Here is a 17997-nt window from a genome sequence, read left to right as displayed (position 1 = left end):
AGCTTTTAGCTTCCAGCCTAACTCCCTGAGCTCCTGAAAGACCTCCCCACCCCTCTTCCTACCTATGTCGCTGGTGCCAATGTGCACCACGACTTCTGGCTGCACCCCTCCCCCTGAAGGTTTCTGAAGACACGGTTTATTGGTTTTCTTTTCTCAAGCGGCCTTGACATTTCATTTTCATATCCTTGATTCAACCCTATTTCTAGCACCTTTTGTAGGCAGCTTGTAGGTCATTGTCACTTCAGTGTATATGAAGGAAAATGTTTTAAGGCTAGCTGGCTGCATGAGGGTTTTCAGGTTTCTGTGTCCTGGATAATATTTGATCATGCATCTGGGAATCTACAGGAATTGCTACCTATGTTATGTTTATTTAACTACTGACAGTGGTCACTTTTGTTAACTTATTTTTGCAGGAAGACATGTGGAAAGAAATCTGAAAGCAAATGAGACATCAAACTTCTGACGGAGCTACTTGATTCATTGCTTTTGTCTGCTTGAGAGATTTTGGACATTGGTGTGGCAGGAAGAATACTGAGACACCCAAGTGAGGGAGATTCAGTGCGCTGACTGTGATCAGTGCTTCACACCATTTACTCAGCTTGGGGATCAAAATCTCACTCCTCACGGTGGGGAGAGACTGTGTATCCATTCTGTTTGTAATTTCAAACCCAGAGCGACACAAGGAAAGCTCTCACCATGGGGAAGACCGTGGAAATGTGGGGACTGTGGGAAAGGATTCCTTTATCCATCAGTGCTGGAAACTCCTAGACGCGTTCACACCGGGGAGATGCCATTTACCCACTCTCAGTGCGGGAAAGGTTTCATGAACTCTTCCAGCCTGTGTACCCACCAGCGGGTCCACACCGGGGAGAGGCCGTTCACCTGCCCCGAGTGTGGGAAGGGATTCAGTCAGATGGGCTATCTGCAGACGCACCAGCGGGTCCAAACGTGTGCCGTGTGCGGGAAGGGTTCACTCAGTCAACTGAACTCATGATCCACCAGAGCGTCCATACCGGGGAGAGGCCATTCATCTGCTCAGAGTGTGGGAAAGGCTTCAATCGACTGTGCACCCTGCAGACCCACCAGCGTGTCCACACCGGGCAGAAGCCATTCACATGCTCAGTGTGTGGGAGGTGGTTCACTCATTCATCTACACTGCCGATCCACAAGTGGGTCCACACAGGCGACAGGCTGTACACCTGCCTTGAGTGTGGGAAGGGGTTCGCTCATTCATTTACATTCACAAGCAGATCCACACCGGGGAGAGGCCATTCACCTGGTCTGAGTGCGGGAAGGGGTTCATGAATTCGTTCACCCTGCTGAGGCACCAGCATGTCCACACTGGGGAGGGGCCATTCGAGTGTGGGAAGGGGTTCACTTGTTCATCTACACTGCTGACCCACAAATGGGTCCATAGCGGGGAGAGGCCATTCATCTGCTCAGAGTGCGGGAGGGGGTTCCTGAATTATTCTGCCCTGCTGACCCACCAGCGGGTTCACACTGGGGAGACACCATTCACCTGCTCTCAGTGTGGGAAGGGCTTTACCCAGTCCTCCCACCTGCGGAGGCCACCAGCGAGTTCACAGGCCACCGCAGGGGGATTGAAGGAGCGACGGCCGAGTGCCACTATCGACCAGACTATCAGCCCAGTTCCAGGTTTGAATCCCATCGCGGCAGATGACGGCATTGGAATTTGCTCAGAAATCTGGAGTTCTGAATCTACTGATGAAACCATGTCCTTTTTCGAGAAGAAAACTGTCGTGGCAAGAAATGATTCACTCAGTCGTCCTAACTGCATCCTTTACCCAGTCTGGCCTACACGTGACTCCAGACTGGTTGTGGGTGAGGGTTGGTGGTGTTGCTTTGACCTTGAGCTGTTTTCGTATGCCTTTTGCTGGGGAGATCTGAAGTTGTAACAAAGTTGGGTCACAATAAAGTTTCTTAAACTTACTGCTGGACTTGGATGTTGTATCTCTCCAGCCCCGAGATTTCTGAGCCTCATTTCTGATGAAGGGCTTTTGCCCAAAACATCGATTCTCCTACCCCTCGGATGCTGCCTGACCTCCTGTGCTTTTCCAGCACCACATTCTTGACTTTCATTGAAAGCTGAGAGATCCAAAGGTTTCTGTTTTAAAACTGCTCATTTCTTTCAGCTTCCAGCGCTAAGTTTCCAATGTCGTGTATCAGAAGGAGCAATGAATGAGTAGCTAGAATCATTAGAAATTGTCATTTTTTCAGGAGTGCAGGTTCTGCATCGTTTCATCGGTATTGTAACGTTTACTGGCAGCACCGGGAGGTGTGGGCTGTGTTCACTAGATATGATGTAGAGGAGCCAGTCTTGGACCGGCATGGGGTCAAGAGTGTGGTGCTGGAAAAGCACAGCAGGTCAGGCAGCATCAGAGGGGCAGGAGAATCGACATTAATCTGAAGACAGATGCTACCTCAGAACACTGTGCACCTGGGTTCAATTCCAGCCTTGGGCGACTGTCTGGGTGGAATTTGCACATTCTCCACCGGTCTCTGTTGGTTCCCTCCAGGTGCTCCGGTTTCCTCTCTCAATTCAAAGATGTGCAGGTTAGGCGAATTGGCCATTTAAAATTGCCCATAGTGTTCAGAGATGTGGAGGTTAGGTGCATTAGTCAGGGGTAAATGTTGAGTGATGAGGTAGGAGAATAGGTCTGGGTGGGTTACCATTCAGAGGCTTTGTGTGAACTTGTTGGGCCGAAGGGTCTGTTCCCACATTGTAGGGATTCGATAAATTTATTGACCCTGTTCTGTGCCTGGGTGAGGAGTCAGCTGATCATCCAATATGGAGAGACATGAGGACACCTGCACCACAGAGAAACCATGGAAATGTGCAGACTGTGGGAAGGGATACAAATGCCCATCTATGCTGGAAGTCTCATTGATGCAGTCGCACTGGGGAGAAGCCATTCATCTGCTCTCTTTGTGGGTAGGGATTCAATTATCTGACCTTGAGAAACATGAATGCACTCTCAGTGGGGAGAGGCCATTCAACTGCCCTGAGTGTGGGAAGGGATTCAGTGACTCATCCTACCTGCTGACACACCAGTGAGATCACACTGGGGAGAAGCCATTCCCCTGCTCTGAGTGTGACAAGGCATTCGCTCAGTTATCAACCTCTGGGCACACCAACTGGTTAACATTGATGAGATACCTTTCAAATGTTCACACTGTGAGAAAAGCTTTAAACACAGACATGAAATGCTGACACATGAGTATGTTCACATTGGGGAGAGGCCATTCCCCTGCTCTCTGTGTGGGAAACGATTTGTCCATTCAAAAAAACCTTCTGAAACCCCAACGAATACACAGTGGTGAGAAGCTGTTACCTGCTGCTTTTGTGGGAAAGGATTCACTCAGTCATCGCATCCTCTCAGACACCAGCAAGTTCATACCTGACTGCAGGCAGCTGTGTGCTACTGCTATTCTCAATAAAATTCTGATGAGTACTGCCCCCCCAGCCCCTCCCCATAGGAGGACCAGGACAAGGTAATGTGGTGCTTGTGATGTCATGTGGGTAGGCCCGCAGAAGGCGGCATTGTGTTACATTATTCTCAGAGAGAAACTCTGACTCTGAAAGAATGAATTAAAACGTGATGAATCAAAGTTTGTCCCATTGCAGGCACAGTTGGGCAGACACAAACACACAGGCACAAAATCAGATTCACAGACAGATTTCAGACACACGCTTCCAGGACAGTGTGTGCCATTGCAGACAGAGTTTGTCATTCATACACAGACGGACACACTCAAACTTCCCTCCAAGATAAACTGCGTCCCATTGCTTGCAGAGAGGGTCACACCAACACAGAAAAACAGACATTAACACCGAGACAGAAGTGCAATACAGAGTGAGACACAGAATCACTGACTTTTACAAACATGTCCACAGAGATGTACACAGACAATGTTGTGTTCAGCTGTGTGAAAATGCTTGTTTCCTTGTGAAATAAATTTGTGTCCATTTCGTGCAGAAGCCTGTGTTCTGTTGTCTAAATGAATGTGTGTTGTGGCTGCTGCTGGTTTGAAACTATCAGAGAGGGTCTGCACAAGCATGTGGGTATGTAAGAGTGTATGCTTGAGAGAGAGTACATTGTGTAGCTGGGTCTCCTGTAGTGTGATATGAACCCAAGGTCCCAGTTGAGTCCATTCTCATGTATTCCAAACTTTGCTATCAGCCTCTGCTCGGCCACTAGAAACAATTAAGCAGTTACAGAACACACGTTGGAGAGGGCAAGGTGAAGGGCTTATGCCCAAAACATCGATTCTCCTGACCTGCTGGGCTTTTCCAGCACCACACTCTCGACTCTGATCTCAAGCATCTGCAGTCCACACTTTCTCCTAGAGGGCAAGGGGGTCTTGTCTTTCGATTTGCAGAAGGTGGGAGGCTCTGGATGCTGTGATCCAGGGCAAACACATGCTGGAGGACCTTCAGCTCAAAGATGGAGCTGGAAGCCAGGCTGCAGACACGTTTGGGGGGAATGGGGGCTGTTAACCTCACAACATGAGGGACCTCATGTTAAGTCCACCCTCGGTCGACTGTCTGTATGGACTTTGGCACATTCTCCCCCTTGTGTCTGCATGGGTTACCTCCAGGTCCTCTGCTTTCCTCCCTCAGTCCAAATATCTGCAATTTAGGGTGGATAGGCCATGCTAATGTGTCTAGGAATGTGCAGCTTAGGCTACATTAGCCATGGGAACGGCAGGGCTGTAGCATACTCATGTGGGCCTGGGTGAGATGCTGTTAGGAAGGTTGGTGTGAATTCGATGGGCTGAATGGCCTGTAGAGTTGATATTATTCCACTGCCTTAACAACGTGTATATTGAGAAATGATTGCCTCAAGTCTGCTGTGGGACGAGTGGGTTCCAGTTCGTTGGACACTGACACCAGTCCTGGAGAAGGTAGAATTTTGTGCTGTCTCTCTCCTCACACTGTGTCCCCGTGTCCATTCTCTCTCCACCCACTACCCCCCATCCATTCTTTCTCTCCCCACATTCTGCACCCCCATTCTCTCTCCTCACACTGCACCCCCCATTCTCTCCCCAACCCTCTGAACCCCACAGTCTTTCTCTACCCACCAACCTCTGTCTCCTCGTCCATCTTCTCTCCCTTCTCCACCACCACCAGCATGCACCAACCCCCACCCCATCCTTTCTTGTGCCTCAGCCCTCTTTGATCGCTGTATCAAACCCTTCTAAGGAGAGAGAGAGCATGGATGATGATGACTCTACCTGGCATAAAGGGTGTCCGAGAAATAGCTGGTTTTTAAAATTGAGAATAGCTAAAATGATATATTCAGAAACATCATTACAGTCTGGAAGCATGTTCATATTCTTAAAAAAAGCTGCAGAAATCTTTCTGAAACTTGCATCGGCGTATGTGCAGTTTGGCCACAACAAAGGTCAGGCTGTAAGGGGTGAATGGGTTACCCCAGGACCGGTGTCAGTGTCCCATGAACTGGAACCTACTCCTCCCACAGTAGACTTGGGGCATTCATTTCTCAATATACACGTGACTAAGGCAGTGGATTCATATCATCCCTGCAGGCCATTCGGCCATCAAATTCACACCTTCCCAACAGCGTCCCACCCAGAAACATCTGATTGCACTACAGCCCTGCAGCTCCCCGTGGCTATTTCCTGATGAAGGGCTTTTGCCCAAAATGTCGATTTTCCTGCTCCTTGGATGCTGCCTGACCTGCTGTGCTTTTCCAAAACCACACTCTTGAATCTAATCTCCAGCATCTGCAGTCCTCACTTTTGCCCTGTAAATGTTGAATGTTCTATTCCTAGTCATTTAAATCATTTAAAATCGCTCCCCTCTCACCCTCAACTAATGACCTCTAGTTTTGGACTACATCTACCCTGGGGAAAAGACAGAAATGTTGAACAGCCAGACAAAATGCAAAAGGGACAAAATGTCGAGGCACAGGGGAAAAACATTGTGGCTTCGGCTATTTTCTCTCCTATTCGCATTTGGACACTTAAAATTTGTCATGACCTGGAGGTGCCAGTGTTGGACTGGTGTGTACAAAGTTAAAAGTCACACAACACCAAGTTACAGTCGAACAGGCTTATTTAGAAGCACTAGCTTTCGGAGCACTGCTCCTTCATCAGTGGCTGTTGAATATGACATCGTAAAATCATAAATTATCTGTCTTACGATCTTATACTCCACAACCACCTAAGGAAGGAGCAGCGCTCCAAAGGCTAGTACTTTCAAATAAGCCTGATAGACTATAACCGAGTGCTGTGTGATTTTCAACATTAAAATTTGTCAGTAACACCAGCATCTCCACTGAACGTACTCCGCGGTGTCAGCAAGCACTGCACAGGTCCACCGGTGTCAGCAAAACACTGCGCATACTCCTGGGTGTCCACGGAAACGGCGCAGAACCCCTTTCCATGGACCAATGGGAAACCTTGGAGGACTGGAAGGAGTTTGGTCCTCCTGCCATTCAGAGCCGGCTGTTGTTGAAATGCGGAGATTGGACCGTGAGCTCCTGAAGCTGCTCCTTTCTCTCTGACTGCAGATTGAACTTCACCCGAGACTGTAACTTCCTTCCTCTGTCCAACATTTGTGAGTACAACAGTCTCTTTTCTCACCACTTTTTTTTTTATTCTGGGGTTCAATTGTTGACTTCAGCAACTGAAAGGAAAGAGTGAATCGAGGGAGGGGACAGACTCTGGAAAAGTTGATCTAGGTCTGTGTCTCAGTTTGCAAATACTTAGCAAATGCAGTGCTACAATGTGAAGTTATAGCCTTTGCTGTGGGGAAAAAAAAAAGCAAAGGAGATGCATTGTTTAAATGGTGATATAATGAGATGTGGAGAAAGTGAGGACTGCAGATGCTGGAGACCAGAGTTGAAAAGTGTGGTGCTGGTCAGCGGCATCCGAGGAGCAGGAGAGTCGACGTTTCGGGCACGACCTCTTCATCAGGGATGATGTGTAATTGGACAAATGGGCCTCAGCATCCTTCTACACCAGCCAATGCCAGCTTTCAGACAGGTGCAGCAAGCAATAAGGAAAACAAGAGGAATTGAGTTCAGAAGTGGAGATGTCTTCCTGCAGTTAAGTAGATCATTGAATGTATTCAAGGCTGAGTTCATTTAACTTTGAAGAACAAAAAAAAAATGGATCGTTATGGGGAAAGGCAAGAAAATGGTTTTCAGACCAGTGCAGAACAGTTACAGAGTTATACAGCACAGAAACAGACCCTTCAGTCCAATTAGTCCATGCTGACTATATTCTCAAACCAAACTAATCTAATCACACCTGCCAGTGTTTTGCCCCTCCAAACCTTTTATATTCATGTACTTATAAATATCTTTTAAACATTGTAAGTGTACCTGCATCTACCACTTCCTCTGGACATTTATTCCACACACAAACCACTCTCTCTAAAAAAAAAAGTTGGCCCTCATGACTTTTAAAAATATTTCTCCTCTTGTCTTCAAAATTTACTCCCTAATCTTGAAAACTCCACCCTTAGGAAAGGACATTCACCGCACACCTCATCTATACCCCTCATGATTTTATATAAGGTCACCGCTCAACCTCTTATGCTCCAGTGAAAAAAGTCCCAGCCTATCCACCTTGATGTAAGTATATTCAAATCCAGTTATGAACTGTTCAATGCTGGTACAGGCTGGATAAACAATGGCCGATTCTTGCTCACTGTGTCCAGGACAGCAAGAAACTATATGACATAGGAACAGAAATTAGGGCATTCAACCTATCAGATCTGCTCTGCTATTCAATCAAAAGTGATATTTCTCAACCCCATTTTGGAATTTGGATTTTGGAAAGGCAGATCAGGACAGGATCTATGCAGTTAATGGGAAGTGTTGTTGAACAAAGATACCTGAGAGTGTAGGTTCATAGTTCCTTGCAAGAGGAGTCGCAGGTACACTTTATAGGTCAGTGCATTTCAGTGCAGAGGTTGGGAGGTCACGTTGTGGCTGCACATTGATTCGGCCACTTTTGGAGTACTGCGTTTCTGGTTTCCCTGCTACACGAAAAATGTTGCAAACCTTTGAAACAGTTTGGAAAAGATTTACAAGGTTGTTGCCAGAGTTGGAGGGTTTGAGCTATATAGGGGAGGCTGAATAGGTGGGGGCTGTTTTCCCTGGAGCATTGGAGGCTGAGGGGTGACTTCATAGAAGTTCATAAGGGGCATGGATCAGGTGAATAGCCAAGACCTTTTCTCCAGAGTAGGGGGTCCAGAACTAGAGGGCATAAGTTTGAGGTGAGAGGGGAAAGATTTAAAAGGAACCTCGTGCAACTTTCTCACGCAGAGGGTGATGCATGCATGGAATGAGCTGCAGAAGAAGTGGTGGAGGCTGGTATGGTCACAACAATTCAAAAGAATCTGGATGGGTAAGTGAATAGGGAGGGTTGAGAGGGATACGGGCTATGTTAATTTAGGATATCTGGTCAGCATGGATGAGTTGGACTGAAGGAAAACAGCAGTGTCGTTGTGAAGACTAGACTTTAAGAGCAGCTTTCAAAGATGTTTTGCCCTTACTGGGAACAGAAGCTGCAATGAAATCTTTCATTTGTGAGACAGCAACTGATTGAGGTCATTCAGGATTTTGGTGGAAAGTGGGAATTTGTTGCAATGTGGGGTTGAAGTGTTTTAAGGTTTGCTGGCAAAAAGTAAAATATCCTGAGCGGGGAGCCTAGTGAAGGGTTAGGTGGGTTTCTGTTTTAAACTGAGAACAGGAACGTTTCGGGCAAAAGCCCTTCTCCTCGGATGCTGCCTGGCCTGCTGTGTTTTTCCAGCACCACATTTTTCAACTCTGGTCTCCAGCATCTGCAGTCCTCACTTCCTCCTTCTGTTTTAAACTGCTCATTTCATTCAACCTCCAACATTGTATTTCCAATGCTGTTCATCAGAAGGAATCAGTAACTGGTATTGTTAGAAGCCTTACAATTTTCAGCACTGCAGGTATTGCATTGTTTCATCAGCATTGTAAAGGTTACTGGCAACAGTGGGAGGTATGGGTTGTATTCACTAGAAACGATTAAACAGTTAGACAACACACACATGAGAGGGCAGGGTGGGACTTGTCTTTCAATTTGCAGAAGATGAGAGGTTCTGGGTCTGTGATCTGGGGCAAACACAACTGCAGTAAGTCATAGAAGGCCTGCAGTGTGGAAGCAGATCATTCAGCCCATCAAATCCACACTGACCCCTCCAAAGAGCATGCCACCCTTTATCCACTCTGTCCAGTAGTTTCTGCTGGTGGGTGAGACTGGGCCACAAAATTAGGGGGAGTAGGTTTAGGACAGGGAAGAAGGAACTGCTTTTCTTGGAGAGTGGTGAATCTATGAAATTCTTTGCCCAAGGAAGCAATAGAAGCAGCCATATTCAAGACACAGTTCGATGGGGTTTTTCATGGTGGGTGAATGTGGGTAGTCGTAGATTTTACATGGTGGGTAGTCAGGATAATGCAGGTAAGAGGAGCTGAGATGATGGATCGATCATCCATGATCTTAATGAATGGTGGAGGAGGCTCGATGGGCCAAATGGCCTACTCCTGCTTCTATTACTGTGAATGCATTTCTCATGGCCAATCCAAATCAAGGCAGGTGAGCAATGTAGTGATGTGGAAAATGAACATCAGAGAATGATAGAAAGGGACACGGAGAGTAAGTGTACCAGCAATCAAAACTGGATTCAAAAGATCGCAAAAATTTAAAGTGAAGACTGTATGTCTGAATGGGTGCTGCATTGTAACAAAAGTGAATGAATTGACTACACGTTGAAGAGAATATGATCTGAGACCCCTGACAGAGACATGACTTCAGGAATGACAACGATTGGATCCTGGATATCGAGGGGATACGTGCCATCCAAGTTGAATGGGAAGTTAGGTAAAGGTAGAGGGTTGGCACTGCTAATCAAAGCACTGATCACAGGGTAGTCTGGTGTCAGCTTGGATTTCAGGTCCTGGTTTCTCTGTCCTCTGTTGATCTCCCTGTTCCCACAGAGTAAGATGTCGACTGTTCTCAGCTCTGCGGGATTTCTGCTGAACCTTTGAGCCGCTTTTACAGCTTTCAGAACAATAAAACATTCAGTCGATAAAGGCCCAACCTACAATCTCTCAGCCTGTCAACCATCCAGACCGAGAGAGTCATTATAGCAAAGAATAAAACAAGTAAAATGAAACAAAATTAGACATTAACTCACAATTGGTGCTCGTGCTTAAAATTTGTTCATTAGATAGTAAATCAGAATTGAGGTCTTTTAGGATTCTTGTCACACGTCCTACTTGAGGAATTCTCTCTCCCTTACATCTAACTATTAGTACCCAGCTATGATTTATAACAATATTTACATCAACAGAAATAAAGCAACTGTTATCAAACAGATATACAACACAGTAATAGATCTTTTGATCCAACACATCCATGCTGTCAAGATATCCTGTATAAATCTAGTGACCCATTTGCCAATATTTGGTCCATATCCTTCCAAATCCTTCCGCTTCACACACCCATCCAGATGCCTTTGTAATTGTACCAACCACCACCTCTGGCCTATTTACCCTATCCATGCCCCTCATGATTTTATGAACCTCTATAAGGTCACCCTCAGCCTCCAACACTCCAGGGAAACAACCCCACCCTATTCAGCCTCTCATTATACCATGCAACCTCCTACACTGGCGACATTCTTATCAGTCTTTTCTGCACCCTTTCAAGTTTCAAGTTTCCAATCCTACAGCAGGGAGACCAGAAAAGTGGCCGAACCGATGTCCTGTACAGCTGCAATATGACCTCCCAACCCCTATGCCCCATTCAATGACCAAATGGCCTCTTACTGCACTGCTGGGATTTAATGATTTTGTTTTCTGTGTCAGAGTGAATTTCAGTCACTAGATCTGGTGTATGGTGTGTCAGGGTGGGATCATTGATACCAGAATTGCATGTAATACTCCAAACGTGGTCTAACCAATGTCCTGTACAGCTGCAACATGATCTCCCAACTCCGATATTCATTGCACTGACCAATAAAAGAAGGTGTTCTTCACTATCCATTCTATCTGCAACTCTACTTTCAAGGAACTGTGAACCTGCCATGGAGTCATACAGCATGGATACAGACCTTTAGTCCAACCAGTCCATGCCAACCATAATCCGAAATTAAACTAGTCTCTCCTCCCTGCTCCTGACCTGTATCCCTCCATATCTTTCCTTTTCATGTATTATCCAAATATCTTTTAATTGGACCCGCATCCACCACTTCCTCAGGAAGTTCATTCCACAGATTAACCACCCTCTGTGTAAAATTAGTATTTGAATGGCAAGGGTGAGCTTGAATCGAAATGGTTCATGAAATAAATAGTTTCTACCAAACCCCATAGAGTTAGCAACTCCAACTCTGGAGTCTCACAAATCACTGTTTCCATGGAGTGGCGGGGGGAGTAAATTGTTGGTTTCACAGAAGAGGAGGTTTTCTCTGAGCGTGAAGCTAAAATGAAACCTCCTGCTTTGGAAGAGAGCGAAAGGAGTTTGCAGATGATCCTCCCTTCCTCACGTGCCTCAGCTGCAGGGCAGCAGTGCAGGCCCACTGCTCCCCCCTCCCCTTCATTGTGGACATCAGAAAGCGGAAGTGGCCCTGTCAGTTTCAGAGTGAAACTCCCTCCCTCTGGGCAACATCTGGGAGCAAAGCAGTGTCACCCCTTTCCATTCCCCATCCTGGGACCGGGAGAAAGAGAAGGAGGAAACACTGTTCACTTGTAACAACTAGAGTAAATCCAGGGAGGGAGCAGACTCTGCAAAAGTGCTCAGATGCTTACTGTCCCTCTTAAAGGTATTTTCATTGTGTATTCCCTCAGTTTGGCACGTATACAGTTTGCACCTTAGAAAAGGATTGCTTCTTTCGTCATGTTCACAATTAAAAGGGTAGTCTCTCATGGAACTGAGTAGCATGTAAGGGATTGGCACATTGATTTCAAATGTAGACATATGTTGCTTTATATGGTGTATATCTGATATTGTTGGCTGCTGTAAAAGCTTTGTGGCTATAATTTTTCACCTAATGCAGAAATGGAGTTACTTCCCGTAATTCTTGTCATCTTTGTAATTTAATAGGACACCAGGAAGTCATTCAGCAACTTTACTGACTTTCTTTTCTCAAGCAGCCTTGACATTTCATTATCACGTCCTTGATTCTGCTCTATTTGCAGCACCTTTTGTAGGCAGCTTGTTCCAGGTCATTGTCACCTAAATGAAGATTTCCTCCATACAAACTTAAGGCTATCTGGCTGCATGAGGATTTTCAGGTTTCTGTGTCCTAGGTAATGTGTGATCAGCAGGCATCTGGGAATCTACAGGAATTTCCATTGATGTTATGTTTATTTAACTGTACTGACAGTAATCGCTTATTTTGTGAATTTGTTTTTGCAGGAAGACATGCAGAACGAAATTTGAAAGCAAATGATCCATCGACTTCTGACAGATCCACTTGATTTGAATATCAGCTACTGTTCAAGTCAAGAAGAAATGTTTGCTTTTGTCACTTGAGAGATTTTGGACACTGGTGTGTCAGGAAGAATACTGAGACACCCAAGCGAGGGAGATTCAGTGCACTGACTGTGAAAAGTGCTTCAAATCATTTACTCAACTTGGGGGATCAAAATCTCACCCCTCATGGTGGGGACAGACTGTGTACGCATTCTGTTCGTAATTTCAAACACAGTGACACAAGGAAAGCTTTCTCCATGGGGAAACCATGGCAATGTGGGGACTGTGGGAAAGGATTCCCTTATCCATCAGCGTTGGAAACCCACAGACGCATTCACACCGGGGAGAGGCCGTTCACCTGCCCCGACTGTGGAAAGGGATTCAGTTGGCTGTGCAACCTGCTGGCACATCAGCGGGTTCACACCGGGGAGAGGCCGTTCATCTGCCGCCATTGTGGGAAAGGATTCACTCAGTCGTCCCGGCTGCAGACGCACCAGCGGGTTCACACCGGGGAGAGGCCGTTCTCCTGCTCCCAGTGTGAGCGGAAATTTATTGATGCATCGCACCTCCTGACACACCAGTGCGTTCACACCGGGGAGAGGCCGTTCACCTGCTCCGAATGCGGGAAAGCATTCACCGTTTCTTCCAGCCTGCTCAAACACCAGCAAGTCCACACTGGGGAGAGGCCATACACCTGTTCCGTGTGCCGGAAGGGCTTCTGTCGGTTGTGGACCTTGCGGACCCACCAGAGGGTTCACACGGGAGAGAAGCCGTTCACGTGCCCAGTGTGTGGGAAAGGGTTTGCTCAGTCATCTACCCTGCTGACCCACAAGCGGGTCCACACCGGGGAGAGGCCGTTCACATGCTCTCATTGTGGGAAGGGATTCATCGATTCTTCCGCCCTGCTGACCCACCAGCGGGTCCATACTGGGGCACGGCCCTTCACCTGCCAGGAGTGCGGGAAGGCCTTCCGTCGTATGAGCAACTTGCAGACGCACCAGCGGGTCCACACAGGAGAGAGGCCTTTCACGTGCTCAGAGTGTGGGAGGGGATTCATTGATTCTTCCACCCTGCGGTCCCACCAGCGGGTGCACACCGGGGAGAGGCCATTCACCTGTCCCAAGTGCGGGAAGGGCTTCAGTCATGTGGGCAACTTGCGGAAGCACCAACGGATCCACACCGGGGAGAGCCCGCTCACCTGCTCTCAGTGCGGAAAAAACTTCACCCACTCCTCCCACCTACAGAGGCACCAGCGAGTTCACATGCCATCGCAAGGGGATTGAATGAGCAACAGCCTAGTGCTATTATCGACTGGACTACCAACCCAGTTCTGGGGACTCCCGGGTTTGAATCCCGCCGCGGCAGATAGCGGAATTGGAATTTGGTCAGAAATCTGGAGTTCAGAATCTAATGATGAAGCCATTTCGGGGGGAAGAAATAGCCATCTGATTGACTCCTATCCTTTTTAGGGAAGGAAACTGCCATTGCAGGAGAGAACTCACTCAGTTGCCCCAGCTGCATCCTATACCCAGTCTGGCCTATACGTGACTCCAAACCCACAGCAGTGTGGTTGATTCTTGACTGTCCCCCTCCCCTCGGCAAATGATTGGGAGAAACTAACTTGGATACAGTGTGTAAGTTGAAATTGTTGAATGAGGTCATTTGGTTTAAATCTGTACCAGGATCCAACTACAAAGAGTAAAGCAAGCCTGGGGTGCAGTATGTGTGCACTTTGAGCTTGAGCTGTTTAAACAAGTGCGTCTTTTAGCTGGGGAGATCTGAAGTTGTAACAAAGTTGGGTCACAATAAAGGTGACCCAACCTTTCCATCGGACTCAGGCATTGAAAGCTGTGAGATCCAGCAGGTCTTTTTGTTTTAAAGCTGCTCATTTCTTTCAGCTCCTAGCACTTTCCAGTGTATCAGAAGGAGCAGCGAATGAGTAGCGAGTACCATTAGATATTGTAAATTCTTTATTTCTGCAGGTACTGCATCGTTTCATTAGCATTGTAAAGTTTACTGGCAGCAGCAGGAGGTGTGGGCTGTGTTCACTCAAAACAAAGATTAAAATCACACAACACCAGGTTATAGTCCAACAGGTTTATTTGGAAGCACTAACTTTCAGAGGGCTGCTCCTTCATCAGGTAGCTGTGGAGCAGGATCATAAGACACAGAATTTATAGCAAAAGATCGTAGTTTCAAGCAACAGAAATGATATATTGTACTTACCTAGGTTGCTGTTAAGTCTTTCACCCTTTGAAATTGGTTGCATATTTCAGTTCATTAAAGTGTAAATTCCAGAATTTCTTTTAAGTCACATTATCGAGGTAACTTAAGGTCTGTATCCCAATCTTGAGTCAGACTGGTTCTATTTCCAAAATAGAAATTTATAAAATGGATTGACTGTCTGCAGATTGTGTGTTTTTTGAGCAAACTTGAATGTATCTGCAAATTCAAATTCACCCCATAGACTTATATGTACGTGTGCATGCAAAAAAAGAGAGATGCGCGTGTGTTTGTGTACATGCACGCTTGGCGAAGTGTGTATGTGATGGAGTATAAGCCGGTGGAGTGTGTGTCTGCGTGTGTGTCTGCGTGTGTGTCTGCGTGTGTGTCTGCGTGTGTGTCTGCGTGTGTGTCTGAGTGTGTGTGAGAGAGAGAGAGAGAGAATGTATAGTGTAATGGGGTCACATGTCATTTAACATGAACACAAGGTCCCAGTTGAGGCCATCCTCATGTTCCAAACTTGTCTCTCACCTGCTGCTCGGCCACTAGAAACATTAAGCAGTTATACCACACACATTGCTGACGTACTTGGTAACACTCCAATCCATTTAAGGAATGAATTTGCTTCCACAGAGTCTCCATGGTGTGGGGGTCATTGTATCTTGGCAGCTTCAACGATCCAGTGAAGGGCTCCTCTTCAGCGAGAACACTAGTCCACATTTCACTAAACAGTTAAAATTCTGTCCACAGTCAGAACCCTAGAGCACTCCCACACAGGCTGTGTGTAATCACGGGTCTTATTAAGTCACGTTGATGTTTGAAATCATTTCCTGCAGACAAATGTATCTCCTCCTGGATTCAAATGCTGCTGATATTCAGGCCCTGAGTAAATTTCTTGCGAATGCCTTCACAGCAGATCCTCCTCTGCTAATGCGAAAGTGAGGACTGCAGATCAGAGTCAAAATTAGAGTGGTGCTGGAAAAGCACAGCAGGTCAGGCAGCATCTGAGAAACCTCGGATGCTGACTGACCTGTTGTGCTTTTCCAGCACCACTCTAATCTTGATCCTCCTCTGCTAAGACCTTATGAGAAGAGAGTACAGATATCATTGCTGTCAGTGCAGGGCAGAAAATAGGATTTTCTGTACAAATTTTGGTTTGATGAACACTATCATCTGCCCGAAATTTCTGTCTCGCAATTAATCCACCTTTCCAAGGATTCCAACCCAAATTCATCCTTCCATCCTCCTGTTTTTGTCCAGCTCCCCTCTCCTGAAAATTGCTGACCCTCGGTTGGGTTTCTCGGCCACCTCTTGCCATCCCCAGAATATCGCCCATGTCCTCTTTTCTTTAGTTTTTAAAACAGAAAGGCAGTGATTTGCTGATGCCTAGACGTGAGGGTGATTGCACTCTCACAGACTCTCTCCTGTCATTCACAAAAATCTGCACTGCTCGTGTACAGAGAAGGGGATGCTAGGAGTGGGTGGGTGGGTGGGATGCATTCAACACCTTTCCATTCAATCATCCCCACCATATCCCCTGTACATTCTTTTGCTATTCCCCGTCCCTTCTCACTCACATGCCACACTCTGCACACCCGTCCATTCTATCTCCACAGCCTCTGCCCCCTGTCCAGTCCCTCATCCACCTGTGAATCCCATCCATTCCCCCTCTGTCTCCATCATTTGTCTTCCCCCATCCAGTCCCTCTCCCCACTCTCTGTCCCCGTCCATTCTATTTCTTTCCCCACCCCTCTGCTCTCCATCCATTCTCTCTCTTTCCCTCCACCCTACCCCACCATTCATTCTCACTCTCTTTCAACCCCCTCCCTCTGCCCCCCTGTCCATTCTCTTCCCACCCACTGCCCCCTGACCGTTCTTTCTCCCCACATTCTGCACCCTGCACTAGGCATGCCCAGGCTTTCTCTACCCTGACCCCCTTTACCCCTGTCCATTCTTTCTCTCTCTCTTGCCCCCAGCCTGTCCCCCATCCAATTTCTCTCTCCACACCCCTAATTAAATGTTGTAATTGTACCAGCCTTCACCACTACCTCTGGCAGCTAATTCCATATATATACCATGCTCTGCGTGAAAAGGGTATCCCTCAGGTCCCTTTTATACCTTTCCCCTCTCACCCTAAACCTATGCCTCTCTAGTTTTGGATATCCTCTACTCTGGGGGAAAAGACATAGAAAGGTTGAGCAGCCAGACAAAAAAAACAAAAGGAATAAAATGTTGAGCACCAGGGAAACAAAACAAAATTGTGGCTCCATTTTTCTTTCTCCTACTGGCAATTAGACTCTTAAAATCTGTGAGTTACACCAGCATCACCACGAGCCATACTGCGCATGCTCCTCTCTGTCCGCAGCAACGGCGCGCGACCTTCCTTCGATGGACCAAGCTTCAGAGGATCAGAAGGAGTGTAGTCCTCCTGCCATTGAGAACCCCCATTACTGGCTGAATGCAGAGGTTTGACCATGAGCTTGTGAAAGCTGCTATTGCTGATCCTCTCTCTCTTTGAGTGCAGATTGTGCTTCACCCCAGACTGCAACTTCTTTCCACTATCCAACATCTGTGAGTACCAACACTCTTTTCTCAAGCCCTTTTCTATTTTTTTCTTCATTCTGGAGTTCAGTTCTTGACTTGCAGCAAAGTTGGTTCAGGTCTGTGTGTTAATTGGCAAGCACATGGCAAATGCAATAACACGGTGTGAAGTTAGAGCCTTTCCTGTGGAGGAAAATGCAGAAATGAGATGCATTGTTTAAATGGTGATATATTGGGATGTGGAGCAAGTTAGGGCTGCAGATGCTGGAGATCAGATTTAAAAAGTGGCGCTGGCAAAGCACAGCAACTCGGGCAGCATCAGAGGTGCAGGAGAGTCAGGTGCTTGGGCACAAGCTCTTTATCAGGAATGATGTGTGGATGTACAAAGGTGCATCAGCGACCTTCTACTCAGGCCTTCTACTCCAGTCAATGCCAGTTGTCAGACAGGTGCAGTTTGCAATGAGCAAAGCAAGTGGTATATTAGTAAGAGGAATTTAGTTCAGAAGTGGGGATGTCTCCCTGCAGTTATGGGATCATTGAATATATTCAATGCTGAGTTCATCTGGCTTTAGAATGTCAAAGATAGTTATGGGGGAAGGCAGGAAAATGGTTTTAAGACCAATATGGAACAGCTCCAGGGTATACAGCACAGAAGCAGACCCTTCAGTCCAACAAGTCCGTGCTATGTTCTCAATCTAAACTGATCCCATCTGCCAGTCATTGGCCCATATCCCT

At 46.8% G+C, this 17997-nt stretch overlaps 1 protein-coding gene across 1 annotated transcript; it reads left to right on the top strand.

The window, feature by feature from the left end:
* Window positions 1-6489: 6489 nt before the first annotated feature.
* LOC140460246 (uncharacterized) lies at window positions 6490-14903 on the top strand. The gene is made up of 2 exons (XM_072554683.1): window positions 6490-6604; window positions 12442-14903. Exon 2 carries the CDS (start codon window positions 12756-12758, stop codon window positions 13779-13781), a length of 1026 nt encoding a protein of 341 aa, XP_072410784.1. The 5' UTR covers window positions 6490-6604; window positions 12442-12755; the 3' UTR covers window positions 13782-14903.
* Window positions 14904-17997: the final 3094 nt, after the last annotated feature.

Source organism: Chiloscyllium punctatum, chromosome 36 (genome assembly GCF_047496795.1).
Source record: "Chiloscyllium punctatum isolate Juve2018m chromosome 36, sChiPun1.3, whole genome shotgun sequence".
Taxonomy (NCBI): Eukaryota; Metazoa; Chordata; class Chondrichthyes; order Orectolobiformes; family Hemiscylliidae; genus Chiloscyllium; species Chiloscyllium punctatum.
Note: the sequence above shows the minus strand (reverse complement) of the source record. Positions and strands in the feature narration are given on the sequence as shown.